The sequence below is a fragment of the Anoplopoma fimbria genome, chromosome 9, assembly GCF_027596085.1.
Source record: "Anoplopoma fimbria isolate UVic2021 breed Golden Eagle Sablefish chromosome 9, Afim_UVic_2022, whole genome shotgun sequence".
NCBI classification, from domain to species: domain Eukaryota; kingdom Metazoa; phylum Chordata; class Actinopteri; order Perciformes; family Anoplopomatidae; genus Anoplopoma; species Anoplopoma fimbria.
In genome coordinates this window covers 4,375,325-4,393,634 of record NC_072457.1, presented here as the reverse complement: position 1 = coordinate 4,393,634, position 18,310 = coordinate 4,375,325, and the positions used below count along the sequence as shown (strand labels likewise).

The 18,310-nt window shown below is 35.3% G+C and overlaps 2 protein-coding genes across 3 annotated transcripts; both read right to left on the bottom strand.

Moving 5' to 3' along the window:
- Nucleotides 1-517: 517 nt before the first annotated feature.
- Nucleotides 518-7,069, bottom strand: LOC129096289 (galectin-related protein-like). 2 transcript variants are annotated; one of them, XM_054605040.1, is made up of 6 exons: nucleotides 6,956-7,069; nucleotides 5,875-5,919; nucleotides 3,570-3,647; nucleotides 3,109-3,197; nucleotides 2,118-2,298; nucleotides 518-1,331 (listed from the first exon to the last, which is right to left on the bottom strand). In XM_054605040.1, exons 2-6 carry the CDS (start codon nucleotides 5,911-5,913, stop codon nucleotides 1,188-1,190), a joined length of 531 nt encoding a protein of 176 aa, XP_054461015.1. In that variant the 5' UTR covers nucleotides 5,914-5,919; nucleotides 6,956-7,069; the 3' UTR covers nucleotides 518-1,187. The 2 variants fall into 2 exon arrangements, with proteins under 2 accessions (XP_054461015.1, XP_054461014.1); XM_054605039.1 differs by lacking the exon at nucleotides 6,956-7,069 and having other exon boundaries at nucleotides 5,875-6,020.
- A 174-nt stretch (nucleotides 7,070-7,243) lies between these two features.
- LOC129096283 (equilibrative nucleoside transporter 2-like) lies at nucleotides 7,244-16,884 on the bottom strand. Its single transcript, XM_054605031.1, has 13 exons — nucleotides 16,787-16,884; nucleotides 14,803-14,863; nucleotides 14,640-14,721; nucleotides 13,805-13,959; nucleotides 13,559-13,698; nucleotides 12,582-12,716; nucleotides 11,574-11,671; nucleotides 10,797-10,872; nucleotides 9,901-10,004; nucleotides 9,249-9,357; nucleotides 8,925-9,010; nucleotides 8,648-8,844; nucleotides 7,244-7,914 (listed from the first exon to the last, which is right to left on the bottom strand). Exons 2-13 carry the CDS (start codon nucleotides 14,835-14,837, stop codon nucleotides 7,803-7,805), a joined length of 1,329 nt encoding a protein of 442 aa, XP_054461006.1. The 5' UTR covers nucleotides 14,838-14,863; nucleotides 16,787-16,884; the 3' UTR covers nucleotides 7,244-7,802.
- Between the last annotated feature and the right edge of the window lie 1,426 nt (nucleotides 16,885-18,310).

The following is an 18,310-nucleotide window of genomic DNA, read 5'->3' as shown; positions in this document are numbered from 1 at the left end:
TTTGACATACACATCAAACTTTATCTTTTAATTTTTATGGTTTTAAAACCATATTTTATTTTTTTTATTGATGCCATACACATCAAACTTCACTATCTTTATAATTTTTATGGTTTTTTACTTTATTTTTATTTTTAATTAATTTTTTATCTTTATTTTTTTTTTTTATTGATGCCATACACATCAAACTTCAATATCTTTATAATTTTTATGGTTTTAAAACCATATTTTTATTTTTTTATTGATGCCATACACATCAAACTTCACTATCTTTATAATTTTTATGGTTTTACATTACTTTATTTTTATTTATTTATTTTTTATTTATTTATTATTTTTTTTTATTTTTTATTTGTTGTATAATATGTTTTATTTATACTTTTAACATTGTGTAGACTAAACTGTTAAAATAATGAATATAAAGCATTTTATTGAATGGAATTTAGAAATGAATTGTTGATTACAGCCATACACATCAAACCTCACTATCTTTATATTTTTATGGTTTTACATTCATTCACTGAGATATAATACGCTTTATTTTGAAAACATACACTGGATATAGAAAGAATGATGTATTTCTCATACAGATGTTCATGTACTTTTAATATGGATGGCAGCAGGACATCACATCATGTGGTTTGAGGTAGTCATCACATACAGATCACAGAGGCCTCAGTGTCCTTTTCAGGCTTTGTTTACTATTACACAAAGTGATTTAAAAAGACAATTCATAGAACAAAATATAAAAACAGTTCCACCCACAGAATCAGCTGCCTTCAGTTAATCAGAGTCTATGCTGTTAGATGATATTTACAGATGCAGGACGTGGGCTGAACATCTGTCCGCATAAAAATCTATTTAGAAAGTCTGTGCCTCTGATGACAGTAAGATAAATCAATCATCAACAAAACAATGAAGGGCATTCACATTCCAAAATAGGATTTTTATAAATGTTCTGGGAACTTTGTGGGTGGATTTTGGCAGTTGTTCCCACACAGCTTCAACTTTCCATAAGTAGAACATAAACACTTATATTTGTCCCCAATATTGAGACAAATTTCTCTCCATATTGAGCATCTGGAACCAAAATGTCCAGAGTGAATACAGAGTTTGTCCGTGCAAGTCGTGACACGAGCAGTTTGAGATCCATGTCTTTGAAAAGTGGACTTTAACTGTCCTTCTCTTCAGGCCAGTTTGGTGACGGTGACGCCTCCTTTGATCCACAACGTGTCGATGTCACCGAGCGACGTCAGTCTGTGCTGGAAGTCAAACAGCTTCTGTCCGTCCACAAACACACGAAACCGACTGTGTTCACAGTGAATCTCAATCTGGGAGGAGAGAGGAGAAACAAGTGAATGATTTTGGTTATTTTCCCTTTTTTACATGTTTTTTTATGTGAAACCTGACATGAATCATACATTTTACTCTTTTAAAACAAAAAAGCTCACGTTAGAACTTCAAAATCTATGATTGAGATATTAACATCTACTTTTATGTGTCAGAAAAACAAAATGTGATCAAATGGAGACTTGACATTGGATGACATCAACATACATCTCAACCAGATATTAATCATTGGATATATAACAGTATACGACTATATACAAAAAATGTTTTAAGAAAATAATAAGTTATTCATTATTCATTAGAATAAGTGAATTCACAAAGTCAGCAGCAATCAACAGTTTATGTTTATCATTTGAGGTTGTTCTTTTTTAACACAGGCATAATAATATGATATTAATGATAATAATAACTTTATTTATATAGCACCTATAAAAACACGGTAAAAACAATCGATACGATATTAACTAAAGAATAAAATAAAATTAAAATTAAAAAAAAAATAAAAAAAAAAAAATACGATAAAATTTAAAAAAAAATTAAAATTAAAAATAACCATCGATACGATATTATTAACTAAAGAATAAAATTAAATAAATTTAAATAATAAAAATAAATAAAATAAAAAATAAATAAAATTAAAATTTTAAATTTAAATTAAAATTTAAATAAATAAATAAAAAAAAAAAAAAAAAACATTTCAGTTTTACCTGACTCTTGGTTTTGTTCAATACATTTGTAATTTTCCAGACTGTGGATCTTGTATGTACCTTGAAGGGCTGCTCCCTGATGAAGGGGAAGAAAGGCACGGCCCTGTCGGCGTCCCCCCAGGATCCTCTCACACAGGCCCTTCGTAGGACTTGCCGGTCCCTGAAGCGAACACAGAGCTCCAGAGCCACATCGGGAGGAGGCTCCCCGGATCCATGACCACACGTCAGGGCGATGTAGAACCTAACGGACGAATACCGGACATGACTCTGAGAGAACTGTTCTGACTCTATAGAAAAAGGGTTCAGAATATCCCATAATGCAACACAAACAGCCGGGAGCAAACAGGTTTCTTAGCAAGTTCCAACTACAAAAATATGGTTGTTCACTTAAGTAAAAGTAGGACATAAGTACACATTAAAATGTACTTAAAAGTGCTCATTATGCAGAAAGGCCCATTTAATGATAATAATAACAATAATAATACCATAATAATAAAAAATATAATAATCATTTTAAATAATAATGTATAATAACTTTATAATATATCTTGATTGTAGTGAATTGATGTGTAAGCATCACTAATGTTGTAGCTGATAAGCTTATTTAAAGAACTTTATAAACCGCCGGCTATCTTAATCCATAATAATCCATCATAATTATTCAATTGATTGTTTTTCTCACTTGTCCTTCTGGAATTAACTGGCTCTCTGAGGGGTTTTTCAGCTTAGTGTGAAATGTGACTTTTGCGTGACATTTGAGTGAGACAAAGAACATTTTTTTTGCCTGTTTGAGAACCTATTATTACAACAGTCGTACTAAAGCTCATCAGGAGATGAAGTCCCAGTAAAGCTCATCAAACGGGCTCTTATAATATCATCTACTATAGGTTCTGATATTTGGTTGCATTTTGGCAAACTGACATCATTAGAAGACAGATTTGATCGCCAGAAGTCTATCAATATGAATATTCAGTAAGAAGTAGTGAATTGATACTGAGGGGATGATGATGGATAAATAAAGGGAAGTGGAAGTTACATGAACGTATTTTACCTGTCAGGACACGAGTCCACAACACCGACCACTACAACCTTCTTCCCCGGACGCATCCCATCTGTGATGTGGCCTCTGAAAGGAACCGCCTGCACACACACACACACACACACACACACACACACACACACACACACACACACACACACACACACACACACACACACACACACACACACACATACACACATACAAACATTTTTATGACGACACATGGATTCAACAAAAATGTGATTAATTATTCTTGATCTAATTGGACTTGAACAGAAAAAAAGACAAGAATTAAACAAGAAGTAAAAACAAGAAGAAAACATTCAATTTAAAAACTAAGTGTAATAGAAATCACTATCATAATTTATCATAAAATTTAAAATAATAATATTCTGTTTGTTGAGATACAAACGGGTTAGGGAAAAACATCTTGAGAATACAGTTGAAATATTCTGAGTAAAAATGTCTACCAGATTTCTCTCAGCCTTTCTGTCAGGAGGACGAACACTCGGTTTGTTTTCATCACTTCTCTGTGGAACAACCCATTTCTGAAAGGAGAAAAAACAACATGATTTTAACGTCATTAGATCTGACCTGCATTTCCAGAATTCCTTGAGGATATTTAGATTTTTTTTTTTTTAAATCACTTGATTGTTGATTATGCGTAAGCAGACATTTTTTTGCTGGTGGTGGTGCTTTAGAGGAAAGGTCAGTGGGCTCATCAAAATCATTAGATTCATCCTTTGGGGAGGGCAAACATTTTTGATTGTGGGCCATACACATAAAGATATAGGGAGTTTCAGGCTGATTAACAATAATTGCATAGTTTTACAACCATTAACACTGCAAGAAAATCTCTGTTTCTAGACTAGAAAACCAAATATGCCATAGAAAACAAATGTTCTATCAAAATAACTACCCTTCTAATGAGTTTAACATTTGACATTACTATAGTTTATTGGTGGGCCCACATTTTTACAAAAAAACATCAAATCAAAATTATTCCAATCTTTTAAAACTGTAATAAAGTGCATGGCCTAAGTGCCCATTTAGATTATTTTGAAAATATGTGTAAATCTCTAAATAAGTAAAGTGAAAATAGGCCAGTTGCCAAATTACTATAGTAGGGCTAACGGTGCAAATGTAAGGGGATGTAAATCTATAAGTATAATATTGAGATGTAACAAACAGGAGGTTGCCAAGAGGTTAAGAAGTCATTTCACTAGATTTAGTCGACATCTAGTGTTTAAATTTGGATCTGCAATACACATACAGTGCAATTTATTAGAAATATGCTCAAGCCATACTTTCGCTAGCACTAGCAGTTAAAAGTAACGGTACTGTAAATGAACTTATTTGGGTTATTTGAGTTAAAAGTATTATATTTCCTTCTGAGATGTAGTAGAGTAGAAGTATAAAGCATAAAATGAAATACTCAAGTGCGGTACAAGTTTGTCAAAATGTGTATCTTCATTTCGGTTTCATAAAACTTATTTTTTATTAATAGGGAACATCCTAACTAAATTTATTGAACCCCATTCAATATATTTATTTAACTATAACTATATGTATTATTTTTAATTCAAAGTTAAATTATCTAAAATGTGTAGTGCTAAGTATAACATAATTATTACACTAATTTAAATAAAATGATAAAAAAAAAACTTGCACCTTTAAGAGAGTTTGGTTAAAAAAAAGATGAGAAAAGAAAAGAAAGAAGAAAAAAAGAAAATTGACTGAAGTCAAAGAAAGAAGCACACAGCTTGACCTCACGCACCGTGTGACCAGCACGTGCTGTCAAGTCTGAATACAACAGGAAGTAGAATGAGTTCAGGTTTTACCTTCAGAATAAAAACAGCTGCTATGAACAGAGTGCTAAAGAGGGTCACATATCATGTTAGACTATTAGGTAAGAAAAGGAAGATCCATAGTATGATGTAGTAAAGTTGTAAATTGAAAATCAACCATTAAGAGTAAAAAACCCTTAACTAATGTGTAGTTGCACTTTGTAAATTCCTTCTCGAGTCCTTTAATCCCCCAAAATCCCAGAGACGAAACAAAGACATGCCCTCAGTGAGGTGTACTTTACATACTACGGCTGGGTAGTTTTTGATTTGCCCCCAGGGATAAAAAAAAAAAAAAAAAGTGTTATCTTGTCCGATAAAAAGACATCCAAATTTAATAGTAAATCCTATTTTGTATTATTAACTTGTAACTTAAGTTATCATATAGGTGTCGTGCAGTAAAAAGTACGATATGTCCCTCTGAAACGTTGTAAAGTAGAAGTTAAAAATAGAAAAAAATGGAAATTGTCAATGTACTAGCACCTCAACACTGTACTATAATACAGTACTTGAATAAATGTACTTGAGTACTTTCCACCACTGTTGTCATCAGTATAACAGCCCTGGTTTCACCTGTAGAACCAGTAGTAAATAAACACTTTCATTCTGAACCTTTTGACTATTTTTATTATGATTTTGTATTAATTACTTCATATAGATGTTTTAAATGCTGCCACATAGATAATTAGTGCTTTTTATTGTGTTAATTCCAACAGGAAGCTGCATTGTTTCCTTCTGGCAGCTTCACAGTCAGAGAACAAACAGGTCCTTTCAGAAAAACTACTTTCAAGTCACCTGAGAGACAAAACTGTGATCAGAAAAGTTAATCTGACACATCGATCAGAGTGATCAGGATCCTCTCTGCTGCTGCGTTTGTTTTAATATATGATCTATACCTGCGTCCTGTTTGCTCAGGTGTGTTCAGACTCACCTTCCTGCCTGGTGCTGTCACTCTGTGTGTTTCGGCCATGTTGATCTGAAGGAAAACAAACAGCAGAGTCATAAAAAAAAAAGAGCTGCAGGTCTGGTTTGTCCACTTCCGACGTCTCCTGTCGACTGTGTCAACTCTGACGTAGAAAAGCCTCAACCTGCCTCATTACACTCCAACACACACACACACACACACACACACACACACACACACACACACACACACACACACACACACACACACACACACACACACATACTCACTGCCACGGTAATCAGCTGCCCCTGCATGCCTTTCTCTCTCAGGTCAATAACAAGAGAGCTTATTGTGAGGCTGTGGCTGCAGGCAAAACCCCATAATATTTAATCCTCGACAGGTTTTCTAACACTCTAACACTGGTTATTTATTTCTGAAAACAACAAGACTTGTTTCGTCTTCTATTAATTCATTAATTAATGGCAAAAATAAAGATTATTGTTTGTGTAGAAGCAAACAGCGGTTATTAAGCAAGAAATCAGTTTAGGTTAAACATGATGCTCTGTACGTGAAAGTTGATTATATTTGTTGTAATAATGACTGACAGTTTTATAAAGATTTTATAAACCTATTTTACTACATATATTTAAGATTTAATCATTTACTGGTGAGCTGAATTAAGGAATTGCAGAGAGCTACTTACTTTCTCTTATTTTTTATATTTTATTCTGTTTTGTTGATACGCTTGATTGTCAATAATGTAAAGTTTGGATGTCACGTCTTGTCTTTTGTTTGGATCCCAGGAAGAATAGATGTTGCTGCCATAATAATTAATAAGGATCCTAAATAAAGTAAAAGTAAAATAATCCATAATTTACCTTTAAGTCTGAAAATAGAGAGCAGAGTTCACGCAGCGGTTTACTCTGGTGGTATGACGCACGTTAGTAAATACCTTCATCGTTGGTTTTGGTGTTTCGTCAGCATAATTGTACTTTTAACCATGTTGAAGATTAGCCTCAGCAGTAATGAAAGAAGTATAAGTGTCACAGTTGTAAGTACATTTGAGAGGTCAAGGAAAGAATCAAGTAGAGTCCAGAAAACTCACCTCACGAGTCTTCAGCTGAGGAACAAAGCTTCACCGACAACTTCTCTGTCTTTGGTTCTGATTTGTTCGTTTTCAATGGGATTTACAGAAACCTTGTCTTGACGCCACTTTCCTTTTTCACTTTTCCGAGAAGAGAGTAACAGAATGGGAGGAAGCAGGACATGAGGTTAAAGGAAAGGGCCAAGCGGGAGGAGGAGGAAACAACAGAGGCTCCGCGCTTGAAAAGTAAAAACAAAATCCATTTGATCATTTCAAATATTTAATGATATTTCATTTAAAGCTTGCTGACCGGCAGCCACTGCTCACATTACTACAGGTGATAATGAATTAGTCTTGGAGTCACTGCCAAGCTCATTTGATGTACAAATACACAATAAAAACACACAACAATGACAATTTTGCGTATTTTATTACGAAAGCCAAGAGAAAATTGCTTTTGCTTTATAAAAATAAAGTGTACGATATCGTACAAAAACCACATAAATAAACAAACAATAAAAACGAAGTAAAAAAACGTGTAAAAATACATTAATATAAAAACATTCCCTTATCAAAACTGTTCTAAAAAACCTTTTATTCAAATTTCTCTACATTAAAAGGGCTTTTTTAATTTCTTCTCACCAGTGATGGGACTGAAAATGAAAGACGTTTTTATACTGATATGTATAATATCAATATTCTTAATAAGCCAACAATAACAGTTATTATTCAAAGTGCTTTCATTGTTTTGTCTTTTGACAGGATGAAGCTGACATTTCATCACATGTTTGGTGCTTCGCCTTGTTTAAAACCAGATTCTTGCAAAACAAATCAACAAAGTCTCACGTGGTCTACTTGTCCCAGTTGTCTAAACCAGTTTTCCCAGTAGGAAGGATAATGACGCTCCCAGTGCCAGACCCAGGACGAGGAAGAAGGACATCAGGGAGCCGGCCGTCTCGCAGTCTTTACACCGAACCAACCTGATGGACACAAACCGACAGTTACGACATGTCCTCCTCACTCGCAAACATGAGCTCTCTGGTGGTTCGGCCACATTAAAGGGATAGTTTGTCTTTTTGTCTGGTTGCATGAAGGATTACAACTGCGTAAAACTTATTTTAGCCAACTAAAAGAAAGTCCCACTTTAAAAAATATGTGGAACTGAAGCCGTTACTTTTTCCTTTGACAAAAAAACAGTCATTTTACCTTGCAGGGCACAGGAGTTGCTGGTCTACGATCTGTTAATCTGTCCGTGTTGTTTTTATACAGTTTGTTTGGATTCACCAAAGTCACACAATAACACTAACTAAATAACTAACCGATCGAGGCAGCAGTAGACCAGCAACTCCTGTGTTCAGCGAGGTAAAATGACTGATTTTGTTTAAGGGAGTCTGGTAGCTTTTGAAGGGAGCATAGATGGATTTAATGGCTTCAGTTCCCAGTCAGAAAAGGCTAAATGATGGCAATAACAGTGGTGAAATTAGACTGATATTGATTATTTTAGGATACTAAAATACATCCACAGCAGCACATTGATTTGCTCCGTCCTGTCTGTTTCTCCAAACTCCATCTACTGTAGATAAAAAAACACTGACTATGGAAAAGTGTCTCATACAACCCCACTTCAAAAAAGTCAGAAATATCCCATTAAGACAAAGTTTGTGACCTCTTTCTTTTTTTTTACAGACACAGCACTTCCTGTGGGAGACTCACTGTGGAGCGTAGGCCATGCAGAGGCTCGCCAGGTACCCGTTGGAGAAGGCGAACAGGGCCATGATGGCGACGAAGGCACAGTCGTGACTGAAGAGGACGGGGAGCCTGGAGTTCGGGATGTTGCACATCATGAACAGCGGGATGAAGACCAGACGTAACAACACGGCGGCAGGAAACAGACGGCTCTCCTTGGAGGGCTGCAGGAACATCGAGATTTGGGAGTCGTTCACGCGTTTTGAATCTAAATTTAAAAGGCAAAGTGAGCGGCTCTACTCACCCATTGGATGAGAGACGGGACGAAGCGGCCGACAAAGTCCATAACGTTGAAAACGAGGAAGCAGCAAATGCAGGTGAACACTTTGTCTGTAAGAGATGGAGAGCAGGATTAGAACATTTAATCCATCGTGTTCAATTATAAAACCAGACTTTAGCTGACGTCCATATTTGTTTTAAAGCACTTCTAACTTATTATTAAGCTCCAAATAAGTCAGATATAAGAGTCTCCCTTAAACTTAGACTTAGATGCTTTTTACAACTCGGTAACTCATAATTACGATGGCTCTGATAAGACATGAACACAGCACGTGTTGTGGCGTCTCACCCCAGGCAGCGTTGTCCTTGTAGACGGTCTGGACTCGGACCGTGATCACAGGAAACACTGACAGGGTGACGGCGAACAAGCAGGTCACACACGCAGCCATCAGCCAGATCTGAGGGACAAACGCAGATGTATTTATTATTTTTGAAGACGATGTGCTAAAAAGGCTAATGCGTGATAATAATAATTATAATGATGGGTAAAAAAAAATCAAAAAATGGAAAGGACAACTTTTGAAGGATAAAAAAATACTACCCTGAGCCTTCCTCTTAGCACTTATTGTATTCGTATTAGTTTGTTTCTGTACTTTTGCTCTGGTTTATGCTTTAAGATGCTTGTTTAAGAAAGGAGATGCACTTATGACTTCTGGTGACTAGTAGTTCTCTTGAATACCTATGTTGAATACACTTATTGTAAGTCGCTTTGGATAAAAGCGTCTGCTAAATGACTGTAATGTAATAATGTAATGTAAATGTGTCTTAAACAACTCCAACTGGTAAGAGGCCCCGGGGTAGACCCAGAACACGCTGGAGGGGCCTGGCCTGGGAACGCGGGGTTCCCCAGGAGGAGCTGGAAAGTGTTGCTGGGGAGAAGACATCATAAATATTTTCTAACATCATAATAAATATCCTCAAAGAGATGAGAAATCTTTTACCTTTTTGAAGACATTCAGGACGGACGAACGCTCCTGATTCTCTTCCAGCGTACCGATGAACTGCCCTTTGGCCTCGAGGTCTTTGTTGTTCAAGACTTTCTTGTCTTTGAAAGGAAAGAAATTAACATTTATCAAACGACTAAGTTAATACACTGACCTGGAGCCAGCAGTGGAAGAAGTACTCACATATTCTACTAAAGTAAAATAATATAAATACTCTGATCAAATAAGAGTCCTGCGCTCAAAATCTTACTTAAGTAGAAGTAAAAAAAGTATGAGCATCAAAATATACTTTAAAGTACTGAAAATGTTCTCATTATGCAGAATGGCCCATTTCAGAATAATAGAGATTATATTATTTAATTATAATTATTAATGCATTTATGTTGCAGCTGGTAAAGGTGGAGCTAATTTTAAATACAAATGTATATATTTGTAGATTATTTTAAATCATTATTCTGAATCTGCAAAGTAACTAAAGTAATAAAATAAATGTAGTGCAGTAAAAAGTGCAGTATTTATCTCTGAAATGTAAATATAGTGGAATAAAAGTATTAACCAGCAGAAAATTTAAATATTCAAGTATTATTAAAGTATGTAAAAATTGTACTGAAAGCTGGAATGCTCGACTTTTCCATGTAAATGAATGTCTGTTGCTGTTGCTATGGTCACTCACATGTAATTACTATAACTGCCAGAAGTGGGAGACAGAAGTTCTGCACACCAGCTTTAATTAGTTTAGCCTAATTTAATCAATCACTAGTTTAAAACTAGAAGAGCTGGTTGAACCCAGTTCTGAACCTTTGACTTATATCAGCTAGAATATAATAATATAAGATTATAGATAACTGATGAGACTTTGTCATGTTGCAGGATGAGACTTTGTAAGAACCGACCTGTGATGCTGCTGAGTTCCTGTGAGGTCTCCACGTTTTCAGAGTGACTTCTGTTCAGGTAAAAACTAGCAAATTCCTGCAGAGAAGAGAGTCGACACCGTCAGACGATCGTAATGTTGGCTCTAAAGAGGCCCTGAGATAATATATTTTACTATTTAAATTCATTAATAGGAAACATATATATCATATTTGAGCACATTAGGGACTCAGTAGGGTTTCTGCCACTGACAGAGTTCACATAGATGACGACAACAAAGACTTTAAATTCAATTTAAAATAACTCCCGTCAGTAGCTGCACTGATCCTGTTGGTTTTTTTAATATGTGACATTGACCCGTTTATTATTCACATATACTTTTTAGAACTGAATTCTGAATTTTATATTAAGTTGAATTCCTTTTACTTTAGACTGCATTTACACAAAACATTTCTGTAAGGTAATTCATGTCGTTTATTTAACTATATACTATATACTATTTCAGGCAGAATTTTATTGAAACTTTAAGATTAACAGTAAAGACATGTATTTTTTATTACATTTTACTAAATAATAATACACATTTTAAGACATAAAATGACATGATTTAAAAATCCATATAAATGATTGAATTCGAGGTAAACGTCTGGATTTGTCTCCTTCTGATAGAGTTCAGCAGCAGAGACGAGTATTATTTTATCTCCTGTGTGTGTGTGTGTGTGTGTGTGTGTGTGTGTGTGTGTGTGTGTGTGTGTGTGTGTGTGAGTGTGTGTGTGACGGTGTGTTGTTCGTGTCCTCACCAGCTTTGGCAGCAGCAGGTAACACAGCAGCGTCACCAGAGTCGCCACACACGGAGTGATGAAGTATCCCAACGCAGCCGAGCTTTTACCAGCATTACCTGCAAAGACAAAGAGCCTCATTTACAACCAGATTCATTTTTTTTCATTATTATTTTACCCAACTATGCATCATGAAGACCTCGATTATAGACTGATTCTAGCTAGCTAACAGTTGTATTGGTCTCAACGTACACAACGGCTATTAATAGACCAGAAATGTCAGTTTAGAAATACCAAAGATCTGTCTGAGGTAGAGATGGGACGATGGAGGATTTTGCGATAAAAAATGTATTTAAGTTGATCGTGGTGAATTTCTATTTGTTTGTTTTTCACCAAAAAGAGAAATGTTTGTCAAATCTGTGATGTAATAATAATAAAAAAATTTGCACTGTAATTCGGTATATATACCTTGGGCACAAGTCAAAAATTAGGGATTGTTAGTAATATCAAATTAATAAATAATGGACGATAAATCATCTCTTTCAGTTCTACACTATATTCTAAAAATTTAAAAGCTAAAACTGTTATTAGTCTTCAATCTATAGTCGATAGACGGCAAATTATTTTTCACATGTTTTGAGTTTATTATCTATCAATTTATCATTGATAAACGTATCATCTGTTTTTAAGAAATTATTTTTTCTGACACTTCATGGACCCAACAAATAGTTGATTGATTGCCAAAATGATTGGCAGATTAATCAAAGGTGAATATAATAATTAATTGCAGTCCTAAAAAGTTTGTTTCATACTATTTACTGACATTTAAATCATTCTTTTAGTTATCACCCATTCAATAACATTCCCTCACACAAAGTCAGCAGCTGTGTTCACTTATCTGAATAACAAAGTATATTTAAATAGTTGGATGTCTATATAAAGTCTGCCTCCCTTAACAGTAGAAGTCTTTTCCTGGTATTCATTTTAAACAGTTCAACGCTATTCTTTTCAGTTCAGGTCGATACTTACTTAAGATGGAGCAGAGCATCGCGAGTGCGGCGAAGATCCCGGCCAAACCCTGACCGCTCATGAACAGAGTGCTGTAACGAGGAGGGAACAGGCCGACCAGACCGAACAGACTGCCCTGCAGCACTGCACTGCACACTGCACACACACACATTTTTAACGTTATAACACTGGTCATCATTTATGTGTATGGTTGCTCAGACTTTCCCTACACGTCAAAGTCTTTTGTTGCCACCTGAATGGTTTTTATCTAGATTTGATATATTCAGATGCCACCTGAATGGTTTTTATCTAGATTTGATATATTCAGATTCTGCTCATCTATTCCAATTTTAATCAACTCTTGGTGTTGCATATTTTGAGTAAGATTTTCTATTATTTATTTTCATATAAATACCAAAACCAACTTTAATGTAAATCCTGGTAGGAACAGAAGTGATAGTCATTTAAAGCTACCATGAGGAACTTTGATTCTGTGTTGATTTTGTCGGTCCCTGTGGACAAAAGTGGTAGTGCATTCGAGCAGCAAAAAACCTCATTTTACTGCAGCAGGGTCTGACAGTCTGCCCTGCTTAGTCCTGGTTCTCCCGTGCCTCCCCTTTCTTTAAGTTGGCCCAGAAAATCCAAACCTGGAGGTCCCACTGGAGCCTGATCGGAATGAGTTTTTGGTAAACCTGCATGATTTCATCTGATTTTGCGATGAATGACAAGCATTAAGATCAATCTTCTCGCAAATAGTCTTGTTTACATATTTAGGTCATAAAGAGGCATCGGAATTAAATTGAGACTGTTTTATAACCAGTTAAAAGTTCCTCACAGTAACTTTAATTAGCATAAATGAATTAAGTAGGAGTTTGTTTTCATTTGATTGCATTTCCCTAAAAAATGGGAGTTGAAAGGTGAAGGTTTATGGGATGTGGACGTAGAGACCTTCAACTCGTGTGATAACAATAACTTGTTTTGTGTGTAAGCGGACCTACTGTTGATAAACCAGATGGTTGCCATGGTGACGGAGAAGAAGGTGTCCGGCTGCATGGGCACCTGGACCAGAGCGGCAGTGATGCAGAAGAACAGGAGGATGAAGATGAGGCTGAAGGCGACACGGAGACGCTCCCTCACCCTGCAGAGAGAGAGAGAGAGAGAGAGAGGAAATCATGTCACCTCACGGTCAGTCTCTCATATACAAACGTGATGTGAATAAAGAAGACGCCGGGTCGGACACTCACAACTGATACAGGAAAGAGTTGAGCAGAGTGAACATCAGCAGGGGCAGCTGGGAAAGCAAGGCCATCCAGCTGTCGTAGTTGTAGTCTTTAGTTGAGCCGTCTGACGTGCCGTTGGAGCTGCCGTTTGGTGTCGCTGCGAGGCGCTGGTTGAAATACTTTAACAAAGAGGAAAAAGAAAAACAACGTCTTTATTTAAGATAAGAAAATATGTACAATCTTTGGTATATTTACTGTATATATGCTTCTATTTTCTATCATATTTGTGTGTGTATTTATATCTTTCTGTGAGGAGTTCTGTGTATAAGTACATTGAGAACAACTTAAAAGCAGTCTGTCTCTAAGGTGATTCAGATCCAGATTTTTATAATTCTAAAAGCTCAAATTTTACAAATTAAGATACATAAAGAGTTAATGGGTGTAATGATCCATCGTTCTGTTTCTATATATATTGATTTAATGACCAACGATCCAATATCATTAATGCAAAATGAAAACATTGATACATAACATCTTTAAGTTATGCCATTATTTTGAAAGTCTCATGGCATCTGTGTCACCATTTCCATCCCAAGTTTTTTCCTACTTTTCTTAAAAGCCCAGAAATACAAATATCAAATCATAATTTAGTGGCTTTTTATGAGTTGATATAAATGTAATTGATTGATTTTATTGGGATCGTGATATTGTCAAATGTTGATCGAAGGTCCCTGAATTTTTTTAAGGAATCCAAATCGTATCTTGGCAGATTTTGTGAGCTCATCAAATATCACATCGTCCATAAAATCGATATATAATATCGTATGGTGTTCTAAAAAAAGAATAAATAATGAGAAACCTGAGAGGCCGTCATGAAGAAGTTCCAGGGCAGCAAGGTTCCCAGACCGAGCACAAAGATGATCACGGCTACAAACTGACCGCTGTGGAAACAAAAATAAAACCTTCATGTCCTGAAGTTCAAGTTATAACAAACAAAAAAAGCATGAAAATACCAAACTCACCGGTCGGCAGGTGGACTCTTCTTTTCGTTCCACATCCTGTTGCTTCAGTTAGGTTTCTGCACTAAAGTAGAGAGAGGCCCACAGTATAAATGAACAACTCTTGTGATGTGTTTACAGTTTCCGTGCTGTGAAGGGAATATCAGTTTCATCCACATCTGACTCAAATAATCCCTGATTTACTGGTATTCTTCAGCATCTCTGCTGGTTTTGTGACATGAAGAATCGAATATTTGAGCCAGATAAAGAAATACTAAGGTACACTTTTTTTTTAGTTTTTTTTTTTTTTACTTAAATAGAAGTAGCAATACCACAATGTTGATATAGTACACCTGCATATCATTTTTTCATTTTAGCTAAAGCACAGATTCAAACTGTTTAATCTGTAAAAGCATCATATTGTAAACACAGATGATGTGTTTTGTATACTTTATAAATTGTACATTTTCTTAAATGAATTTAATGACACACAAAAAAAGTACTTTTACCTCAGCAGAAGTCCGAATGCAAGACTTCATTACTCTATAAATCCCTTAATATCTTTTAATGACATGGCATTTATTAAGAATTAATATTAGTTACACAAAGTTAAATTCATATTAAGTAACTTTATCACAAATCATGTGGTGATTGGGTTAATCCCGTATAATTAAAGCTAAATACATAAACCCTACATAAATACTATTAAACGGTTTTGACTCATCAGTTTGCGTCATCGATGACTGTTTCCAGTCCACTTCTATATCAAAATTTAAACTTCATTATGAAAGTCATTATGTTCTTATTATTCTGTCATAGCTGTCTAATATCATATTAATACAAGGTCACATCTGTTCTTATGAGCGTTTTGATATATATATAAAATGACTTCTGTTACTCATCTGTGTTCACCGTCATAAACTGGTTTTCTTAATTATAGGCGACCTGACTGATTATTTAACTATGTACACACACACACACACACACACACACACACACACACACACACAGACAAACACACACACACACACACACACACACACACACACACACACACACACACACACACACACACACTTACCAGGTTAAAAGCTCTATACTCTGCATTATTTGCTTTATTCTTTAATGTTTTCATTAGTACATTATGTATTAAGCATTAATGAAGCCATCAGTTAAACAAAATGCCTCTGCTTTAATTCACAGAAACACATTTGTTTGAAACGTAACAGTCCATTCTATGTTTTATTGCCACTTATGGCGAAAGAAGCTACTCTATAGTAAAATGTCCTCCATTTCAAGGTTTTCTTTGTCGCCTTTATTGCCAAAATCTTGGAGATATTTACAAAAAAAAACTTTAACTAAATGAAAATGCAACATTTTGTCGGCCCCTTTTGGCAACATTGTGAACCACATCATTCTATATTTCCTGATAAAAGCACATGTGAACATAGAATTATACTTGTATATAATACAAGCCTGTTAGTCTCTTTATATAACATAATTAATCATGATTATTAATCCTCGGAACAAATAACATCACTGTGTACAACATGGAAGCAGATATAAAGCAGATCAGACAAGTGTATCACCATGTGGAGGGTGAGTTTGGATATTATATAATATTCACTTATAAAAGCCTTCAAAGTGGTTTACATATTGTTTATTTGAACTTCAAATAACTTGTAATGCAATACAATATGGAAGCAGATATAAAGCAGATCAGACAAGTGTATCACCATGTGGAGGGTGAGTTTGGATATTAAATATAATATTCACTTATAAAAACCCTTCAAAGTAATTTATATATTATTTATTTGAACTTCAAATAACTTGTAAAGCACATGGGAGTACGCATTGAGCGCCTTCCTCATGTAATGCCGCCTTTTGTTCTGAAAGTGAAACCAAAAACACGTGGAGTAGATCTCCAGTGATGAGCCTCATGTAGGAGAACATCTGAAGGTCAACACATTAAACAACCAGTGAGACACACAGAGCAGGAGGAGCTCACCTGAGGGCCGGAGCAGGTTTCTCTGGAGTGGAGAAGGACTCTCTGGCGGGATTTGGAGACAGAACTTTAGCACCTCCTCCGGAAATATGTGTCATTTGAAACTCAGTCAAGTTGTCCTGCTGCCAGCATGCACCCTGAGGAGCTTCAGGCTGGGGAAGCACACAGTTGTTGAAGGCCATAAAGATAGTTAATGATATTATGACCTCATATTGGGCTCCTGAACCTCTAAAAATGACTGGTTTACTTATTAGGTAGATATTATTCACATATTTATAATAGTGACCTGTTTAAACTGGTTTTCTTAAACCTGTACAATGCTAAATTATAATTTATGTAATAAAAAAGGCCGAATTTAATATAGTCTGGCTGTCCAATAAAATATGACTAAAAAAAAATACACATGTCATTCATATGTTCATTTTAAAGTTCATTTTTCAATAATTCAAACATTTTTTAAAGCAGAAAAAGATTAACGGCTGTTGTTTAGTTACATTATTAAGGTGTTTTTGTCTATAGTTTAAACTTTTTTATTCATTTTTTTTAATTATTTGAAAAACCACGTGTACTTTCTTGGTGATTTCACAACTCTGACACTAGATGGCCTTTTCACACTGCCAACTTCACTTCTCACATCCGCATTAAATAGATGTATACAGGATATCTGACATTAGACTGAAGCAACATGACACTTTGTGGGGGAAAAAAGGTGGTAAAAGCGTGATCTGTCATTTCTGGAACAAGAGTGAGAAGAAGAAGAAAATAGAAATGAAAGCTTACCCTGTTAGAGTTATTGACGGAAAAAGGAAACATTAACTCCACGAAGAATTTTGTAGACTTCAACCTATCAGGTCATATCAGATGTAGGAATGAATGATGTGACAAATTTTCCAGAAGCTGATCTTCACACCCTGACTGGTTAATCCTGCTCAGTGTGTTTAACACCCAGTACAGTTTAACATCCCTGACAAAAACAACCTTGTTATTCATAATGAAACATAAGTTTAGTTTATAACAATGTGGCAGGCAAAGCACTACCTGCAAGTTAACGCAATGCAATATTTATTTTTTTATGATTGATGTAGGAACTATTTCACTTGTGTGATTATTTTATTATTATTAATTGTTATTTTTGTGCTTTGTTTGTGGACACTAGGGGCACTAAGCACGAGATCAAACACTTGTTAGGTGAAATGGTAAAGGTGTCAATGTCAGGTGATAAATCAGGAAGACATGTTTTTTTGTTTTTTTTTACCAAGGTTAGAGAGATGATGAGAAATCAACCTCAACATGAACCTTGGCTTGGACATTAGACTTCTTGCCCGAGTACAAAGCGACTGAAATGGCCTTGTGATGTATATTCTATTTTTTGAAGAAACCCTTTTTTATATTTTGCAAATAGCCACTAAAATCATGCATGTTTGTGTGTGTGTGTGTGTGTGTGTGTTTTTGTGTTTGTGTGTGTGTGTTTTTGTGTGTGTGTGTGTGAGAGAGAGAGACAAATAGAGAAGTAAAAAGAGGAAGTGC

Coding starts and splice junctions, on each gene's coding strand:
- LOC129096283 (XM_054605031.1), bottom strand. CDS start 14,837: ATGTGGAACGAAAAGAAGAGTCCACCTGCCGACCG. Junction 13,699..13,804: donor AACTCTTTCCTGTATCAGTT/GTGAGTGTCCGA, acceptor CTCTCTCTGCAG/GGTGAGGGAGCGTCTCCGTG. Junction 10,005..10,796: donor GGAACTCAGCAGCATCACAG/GTCGGTTCTTAC, acceptor TTCCTTTCAAAG/ACAAGAAAGTCTTGAACAAC.
- LOC129096289 (XM_054605039.1), bottom strand. CDS start 5,946: ATGACTCTGCTGTTTGTTTTCCTTCAGATCAACATGGCCGAAACACAC. Junction 3,198..3,569: donor GAAAGGCTGAGAGAAATCTG/GTAGACATTTTT, acceptor GTGTGTGTGCAG/GCGGTTCCTTTCAGAGGCCA. Junction 2,299..3,108: donor GTGGACTCGTGTCCTGACAG/GTAAAATACGTT, acceptor TTCGTCCGTTAG/GTTCTACATCGCCCTGACGT.